General features: G+C 45.2%; 1 protein-coding gene across 1 annotated transcript in view; it reads right to left on the bottom strand.

Moving 5' to 3' along the window:
• The window catches only part of Acat1 (acetyl-CoA acetyltransferase 1), a 23,652-nt gene extending 17,954 nt beyond the window's left edge, over nucleotides 1-5,698 (bottom strand). The window contains exon 1 of the mRNA XM_008829712.3: nucleotides 5,554-5,698. Within this exon, the coding sequence (XP_008827934.1) occupies nucleotides 5,554-5,616 (63 nt within the window). The 5' untranslated portion in view covers nucleotides 5,617-5,698. The remainder of the gene's footprint in view (nucleotides 1-5,553) is intronic.
• Between the last annotated feature and the right edge of the window lie 2,720 nt (nucleotides 5,699-8,418).

Here is an 8,418-nt window from a genome sequence, read left to right as displayed (position 1 = left end):
AAAACCTCACCGGGCGTGGTGGTGCATGCCTTTAATCCCAGCACTTGGGAGGCAGAGGCTCTGTGAGTTCAAGGCCAGCCTGGTAGTGAGTTCCAGGACAGCTGGGGCTACAGGGAGACCCTTTCTCACAAAGACCAAAAAAAAAGAAAAAGAAAAATGATCACAGCATATAATAAAATACGTGCTGAATGAATAAAACCAGTTCCATTGGAAATATGTTACACAGCTGTCTTACAAAGCAGCTGCACAGCCAACCCAACCAGATCTGGAGACAGAAGCACTCTCACCTAGCCACCACAGTACTCTAGCTAGCTTTCTACTGCTGTGATAAAACACTGACAAAAACCAACATGGAGGGCTGGAGAGATGGCTCAGAGGTTACAAGTACTGTCTGCTCTACAGAGGACTTGGATTCTATTCCCAGCACCCACATGTGGCTAACAACCATCTGTAACTACAGATCCAGGGAATCTGATGCCCTCTTCTGGCCTCCAAGGGCACTTCACAACATGGGTGAACTTACATACATTCAAGCAAAACATTCATACACATAAAATAAAAATAAATAAAAATTAAACAACAACTTGGAGAGGAAAGGGTTTATTTCATCCCAGGTTGTAATCCATCACTGAGGGAAGTTGGGGCAGGAACTCAGGGCAGGAACTTGGAGGCAAGACCTGAAGCACAGACCATGGAGAAACACTTCTTTGTTCCCTGGCCTGCGTTCAGCCTTTCTTACACACTCCAGGACCACCTGCCCAGGGATGGCATCACCCACAGCGGGCTGGGTCCTCCAGCACTGGTCCTCCAGCATCATTCAACAATCAAGAAAATGCCTCCTAGACAAGCCCACAGGCCAATCCAATGGAGGAACTCATCTAATTAAGGTTCCCTCTTTCGATGTGTATCAAGTTGACATCTAACACTATCCAGCACACATAGCATCCTGTGCACATTCTAATTTTCATAAATAATATGACTGTTTAACCCTGAAATGGTCCTGCTGTCTTTTCGTAGACTGTGAGCTCCAAGACTGTTTACTTTCTATCTCAATCAAAGCAGTTGTTGCTAAACAAGTATCTCAGCAAAGTATGGTACTAACAATTCTGAAAAACTAACTCAGCTAAACACCTTATGAAACTAGCAAAGTATCAGAAGGCACTGGAGAGTAATTAGAGTCAACTACATGGTCAAAAAGCCTCTTTGGAGATGACCATAGGCTGAGAAATAGTCTTGTCTTGGGAAGAACCAGGGAAAGAGCATTTGAGGCACAGGGAACAACAAGCCCATGATGAGAAGAAACACATAGCACATACTAAGTTCAGGAAGAAGAGTAGGATGCAGAAGCAGAGCGAGTGAGCTCAGCAGTCAGAACAGGAGCTGAAGCTACAGAGGTAGGGAACAGGACTGGAGAGATGGCTCAGTGGTTAAGAACACTGGTTGTTCTTGCAGAAAACCCTGGTTCGAATCCCAACACCCACATGGCAGCTAACAACTGTCCATAACTCCAGTTCCAAGGGATCCTACAGCCCTCTTCTGTCCTCCGCAGGCACTGCATGGCACAGGTGCCTTTAACTACATGCAGGCAATACATGCATACACATAAAATAAAAATAATAAATTAAATATTTTAAAAAAAGAAGTAGGAAACAAATGGCACAAGAAAGGGTGTGGATTCCGCCTGTGCCATCCCATACCACTGGTGGCTTTTACAGGAAGAGCAATCTAACCAGGGTATACAGAACTGAATACAGCAGGGGGAGAGCGGACAAAGGGAAGAGCAGGCAAGGGTTAATGCGGCTCCTGTTACAGAGGTAGCGGGAGGGGTGGGTATAAACAAGGATGGGGTGGGTATAAACAAGGATCTGGAATACTTTAAAGGGAGAAGCAGCCACAGGCACTGCCAAGCTCCTTTTACAGAAGAGGAGCTGGGATTTCAAGTCCTGTCTGTCAGAATCCAGAGCCTTCGCTTTTGGCCTTTAGACTATCATAAATATCTACTTAATGAAAATAATAGCAAAGCTTAGGAACCTGAGGCAACTGTTCTTCCCAAGGCACTGCATTGTTTTTCAGTCATCAATTTTCTGCTTCACTGATCTTTTATTACTCCTTTATAGGTGTAGGCAGAACCACAAGGAACACACACAAAAGTTACAAGTAAATCCTGTGTGTTAAAATAACTAAAATGGGATGGAAAGAGGCTTTAGCAGTTAATATTGCATGCCATTCTTCCAAAGGACCCAAGTTTAGTTCTCAGCACCCATATCAGGCAGCTCATAACTACCTAGATCTCCAGCTCCAAGAACCCAACATCCTCTTCTGGCCTCTACAAGTACATATACACACAATAATGCACATGTACACACACACACACACACACACACACACACACACACAAAATAAATAAAAATCTTTTTTAAAAAACTACAAAATCGCCAGGCATGGTGGTGTTTGCCTTTAGTCCCAGCACTCGGGAGCAGAGGCAGGTGGATCTCTGTGAGTTCAAGGCCAGCCTGGTCTCCACAGTGAGTTCCAGACCAGCTGGTGCTACAGGGAGACTTTGTCTCAAAAAGACAAATAATAATAATAATAATAAATAAATAAAAATGAGCCCAACATGCCAGGTATGATGACACCTGAAGTATTAACACATGGGAGGTGGAGCACTAGTAGCTCATGGCCAGCCTGGGTTACATAAGAATGTGTCACAAAAGAGAGAGCAGACAGAGTCCAAAAACAGTCTCATAAAGGTTTGTTGACCATAGACAGATATGTGTATTTGAAGGCAAAGGTGAAAGAGCCCACATAACGGGTGAAAGGTCAAATTCTACTCCATACAACAGCACAGAAAATTAGAAAATCCTGTTAAAAAAATGAAAATATTTCATGGCTAAGTAAATGAATGTTCAATTTAATCCCAAGGGAGAGAATTACAGTGGCCGTGGGCTAGTGACACAGCTCAGTGCTGTCTCCCTGGATTCAACCCCCACACGAGGTGGCACCTGACTGCAATCCCAGCACAAAGGGGAGGAGGGCACATGCCATAGCTACGTGACCTATAGGCGATTAAAAAGCACTTAGAGGGGCTAGAGAGATGACTCAATGGTTAAGAACACTGGCTGTTCTTGCAAAAGACCTGGGCTCGAATCCCAACACCCACATGGCAGCTAACAACTGTCTGTAACTCCAGTTCCAGGGGATCCCACACGTTCTTCTGTCCTCTATGGGCTTTGCACAACATGGGTGCACTTACCTACATGCAAGCTATGCATACATACACATGAAATAAAAACAATAAATAAAATATTTTTTTAAAAAAAAAGAACTTAGAACAGGGGGCAGTTAGACAGTACAGAAATCAGCACCAGGAAGGCATGAACACACTTGGATTGTTAGGGATCCAGAGAAGAACAGTACAGAGAAGATGCCAAGGCCAGGAGTCAGAGGACCTCTAAACTGCATTTGACACTATGGAGATTTCACTACTTGAAAATCCTCTTTTGTACTTTAATCCAATTTTATTCTGGTTGCTTTGTTTTGAGACTTGGTCTCAGTCTGCAACAAAGACTGGCTTCAAATTTGCAATCCTCCTGCCTCAGCCTCTCCAGTGTTGGGATTATCGATGTACCCCACCCCACCAACTCAGGTTCATCTTTCTCATACAGAACATTTGTGCTTGGTTTTAAAATCTTCACATATGGGGCTGGAGAGATGGCTCAGTGGTTAAGAACATTGACTGTTCTTGCAGAAGACCCGGGTTCGAATGCCAGCAGCCACGTGGTGGCTAACAACTGTCCGTAACTCCAGTTCTTAGGTGGTCTGACATGCCTCTTCTGTCCTCTGAGGGCACTGTATGACACACATGCAGGCAATAGCACTCATATACATAACATAAAAATAAGTAAATAAATAAAAAACTTTTAAATTCTTTTTGTGGGTCAGTGAGATAAGGGGCCCAGTAGGTAAAGGCACCTGCTGCCAAGCCTGAGGACCAGAATTCGATCCCCAGGATCCTCATGGTGGAAGGAGAGAACTGACTTTCACGTTTGTCATGCAGATCTCTGTGAGTTCAAGGCCAGCCTGGTCTACATAGTGAGTTCCAGGACAGCTGGGGCTATAGGGAGACCCTGCTTCAAACAAAAAAAAAAAAAAAATCTTCACATAACAATTAAGAAGGTTCTGCACTTTTTAGGCACACCTTGAGTATCCACACGGCTTGCCTCTCAGCTAGTCAGCATTATTTGATGTCTAAATTAACCCAATTTCATTTTTCTGATTTCTCCAGTCATCCCATGAAACCGACAAACAGATTAAGAACACTCTGAGTGTGATGGTTTACTCTTGTAATTCTGGCTACTTCAGGGACAGGATTTTTCCACATAGAAGGAAAATAGGAAGGAAAGGGGAGGTATAGGAAAGGGAAAGAGGAGGGGAGAGAGGAGGAACTAATGGAAGGAAAAACACAAAAGCTAGTCTTTCTTGAAAACAATTACTCTCTAGTTTAGGGAATAAAGTATTGCCCAAGTCTAGAATATTAAATAAAACCAACTGAGATCTAAAACAACAAAAAGAACTCATCTTTCCTGGAAACTTACTCCTCTGGCACTTTTGTTATCGCAATCGCCCAAACTGCCCACGTGGGCCTGGAACCCCTGAGCTCAAAAGCCTGAGGCTACCCACTGGCCACTCTGGCAAGGTTAATGCGAGGCTGCCCCCTTTTCCTGGGCTTCCATCCTCACTCCACAACCCTCCTATCCTACACTATTCTTTCACAAGCACTTGCATAACGCCGCTCTTTCCTCTCCATTTGTCAGCACCTGGGCTGAGGTATGTTCCTCTCTCTCCACCCAGCGTTCTCCTACCCGCTGATCCCCATGACCTCTGATTATTATAGAAACAAAAACATCAACCGTCCCAACATAAGTCAGATCCAGACTCTTAAAACGTAGGTACACTCCAAAGCTTACTATGGCAACCAAACTGAAAATCCAAAGCGCCAAAAACCTCGTCCTGAAGCTTCTTACCCATTCCTAAAACGTTGCTAGTCAGACATCTAGGGCTCCCTAGCTTGGACATACGGAAAATAAATTCAAAGGGCTCTCGCTACAGTGCTCCCTAAACACTCCAGACTGAAGGGAGATACCCACCCCAAGGTAGAACTGATGTCTCGTCTGAGAAGCCATCTTGTCCTCTGGTGGGTGTGAAGGTGCCATTACCACACGGAGCCCCCAGCCCTCCTAAGATCAATGAGGCGCGGTGGGGTGGGGGGCTCTAAACAACATTGACAAACATGCCGGAAGAGTCTCTTGGAAACCTGGGCCTGCAGGGGCTCAGCTTCTGCAGCCGATGGGGCAGCGCCAGCCCAGGCCTCGCTGGCCCAGCCCACGCCGGTGCACTGGGGCGGCGGCCGAAAACCACGCCGGCACCGCGGATACCCGCGGCCTGCCGCCAGGACCCTCCGGAGTCCAGGGCCTCGGCGGGCGGAACCCTAGCCGACTGGAACCTTCGGACGAGGGGAGCCGGCTCCCCGGGCCTGCGCCCTCCCGCGCTCACCTGCAGCAGCCCGCGAAGCAGAGGGCCGCGGACGCCGCAGCGCAGAGCCGCCAGCACAGCCATGGTCACCGGCAGGAAATTTCTCAAGGGCAAAGACAACCTCAGGCAGCCGGACCCACGGACCTGGCAGCCCAGGCAGGCTCCGCCCCCGAAGCCTCCGCCAATGGTAGCCCCGGATCGCTGCGCTTGGCGACGATTGGCCGGCAGCCAGGAGGGGGCGGGGCGAGGAGCCCGGCAGTGGTCTCGAGCTGGTGACTGCAGCTCCAGGCTAAAGTCCACTTAGAGACTGCAAAGCGCTTTAGCCTCTGCACGCCTGTGGTTTCTGTGCAACCCGAGCCTTTCCAAAGGAGATTCATCACCTTTCAGTTTGACTTGAGAGAATTTTGTAATTGTTTTTGTGTAGAAGGATACAAGGTAAAATGCATGTTGGTATCCGAACCTCAGTGTACAATAAGGATTATTTATATCAACTTTCAGAAAAATCCGTACTTTAACTGCTATTACTAGGCACCCCCTAACTAAGGAGACGACAGAGATAAAGATAGCTAGGATGTAGCTTGGTTGGTAGAGTGCTTGCCTTGCGGTGCACGAAATTCAGTTCCCCGCACTGCATTAAAAAAAAAAAAAAAAAAACTTGGTATGGCCACCTGAATTTAAAAAAATATTTTATTTATTATTTTTATTTTATGTGTATGAGTGTTATGCCTGCATGTAAGTAAGTGCACCCGTGTCGTGCAATGCCCGGGGAGGACAGAAGAGGCCGTCGGATGCCCTGGGACTGGCGTTACAGACAGTTGTTAGCTGCCATGTGGGTGCTGGTATTCGAACCCAGGTCTTCTGCAAGAACAATTAGTGTTCTTAACCGCTGAGCCATCTCCCCAGCCCCTGGCCACCTGAATTTTGACAAAAATGCCAAAAACATACAGACGGGAAAAAGCCTTTTCAACAAATGGTGCCAGCATACTGTTCATCCATATGTAGAAGAATGAAATTACACCCACATCTTTCACCTTCTGCAAAACTCAATTCAAAATGAATCAAAGACCTTAATAAATGCCAAGCGCGGTGGCACAAGTCTTTAATCCCAGCCCTTGGGGGTCAGAGGCAGGTGGATCTCGGTGAAATCGAGGCCAGCTTGATTCACCATAGTGACTTCCAGGCGGGCTGTGACTGGGGAGACCCTGTCAGGAAGAAGAAAAAAAAAAAGATCTTAAAGTAAAACACGAAACAGTGAAATTATTAAGGGAAAACGCTTCATAATATAGGCGCAGGCAGGGACTTTCTGAAGATTCCAGTAACTCAGGAAATAAAGAATGGATGAATGGGATCTTAGGAAACTGAAAAGCTTTTGTACCGCAAAGGAAATAAAACATAAATTGAAGAGGCAGCCTGAAGGGTGGGAGAAATCTTCGCTAGCTATGCATCTGACAGGATATTAGTGGAAATGATTTTTGAATTTTTCCCCATTTAGTATGATGTTGGCTACAGCTTTGTCAACATATATAATATAATATAATCTTCTTTAAGTCGAGCTTTGTGCCTTCTCCCCCTTCCTTCAGGGCTTTTATCATAAAGGGACGTTGAACTTTGTTTTAAAATATTTTGCATCTGGGGCTGGAGCGATGGCTCAGTGTTTAAAAGTACTGGCTGCTCTTGCAAAGGACCCAGGTTTGATTCCCATCACCCACATGGCAGCTCTGTAACTCCAGATCCAGGGTATCTGACACCCTCTTTTGACCTTCTCAGGTGTTGCACGACACAGGAACACTTACATACATTCAGACAATACACTTATAAGCATAAAATAAAAGTAATACCTACATTTGTCTTTTGTTTTTGTTTTTTTACTTTTTGAGACAGGGTCTCCCTGTAGCCCCAGCTGGCCTGGAACGCACTATGTAGACCAGGCTGGCCTTGAACTCACAGAGATCCACCTTCCTCTGCTTCCCAAGTGCTGGGATTAAAGTTGTGCGCCACCATGCCTGGCTAAAATATGTTTTAAGGGGCTGGGGAGATGGTTCAGCAGTTAAGAGCACTGGCTGCTCTTGCAGAAGACCTCGGTTCAAATCCCAGCACACACATGTTGGCTGACAACTATCCAAAACTCCAGCTCCAGGGGCTCTGAAGCACTTTCCTGTCCTCCAAGGGCACTATGCAATACAGGTGCATGCAAGCATAACAACTCATACACATAAAATAAAAATAAATAAATAAATATTTTTTAAATCTTCTGCATCTATCGAGATGGTTATGTAATTTCTTTCCTGGTCTATTTATGTGCTATATTACATTACTAATTTCTGTGTGTTGAGCATCCCTGGAATGAAGCCAACATGGTGATGGTGAATGATATACATATTTTTTTAATTTTTATTTTTTATTTTATGTGTACGTGTGTATTGCCTGCATGTAGGTAAGTGCACCTATGTCGTGCAATGCCTGTGGAGGTCAGAAGAGGCTGCTGGATTCCTTGGGACTGGAGTTACAGACAGTTGTTAGCTGCCATGTGGGCGCTGGGATTCAAACCTGGGTCTTCTGCAAGAACAACCAATGTTCTTAACTGCTATCTCTCCAGCCCAGGTGAATATTTTTAATGTGTTGTTGAAGTCATTTTAGATGGAATTTACTGAGAATTTTTACAACCATGTACATCAGGGAGATTCTTATAATTTTCTTTTATTGTTGAATCCTTATCTGATTTTGGTATCAAGATACTACTGGCTTTATAAAATGAAGTTAGTAGAATTCCTTCCCTTTTTTGTGGAATAGTTTGGGGAGAGTGGTGTTAGTTCTACTTTAAAGATCTGGTAGAATTCAGTAGTGAATTCATCTATATGGAGGCTACCATACGTTTTTTAATTTTTT

The sequence above is a fragment of the Nannospalax galili genome, unplaced genomic scaffold, assembly GCF_000622305.1.
Source record: "Nannospalax galili isolate Female #2095 unplaced genomic scaffold, S.galili_v1.0 scaffold854, whole genome shotgun sequence".
In the NCBI taxonomy this organism is placed as follows: domain Eukaryota; kingdom Metazoa; phylum Chordata; class Mammalia; order Rodentia; family Spalacidae; genus Nannospalax; species Nannospalax galili.
The sequence above is the reverse complement of the archived record's forward strand: the minus strand, read 5'-3'. Positions and strand labels throughout refer to the sequence as shown.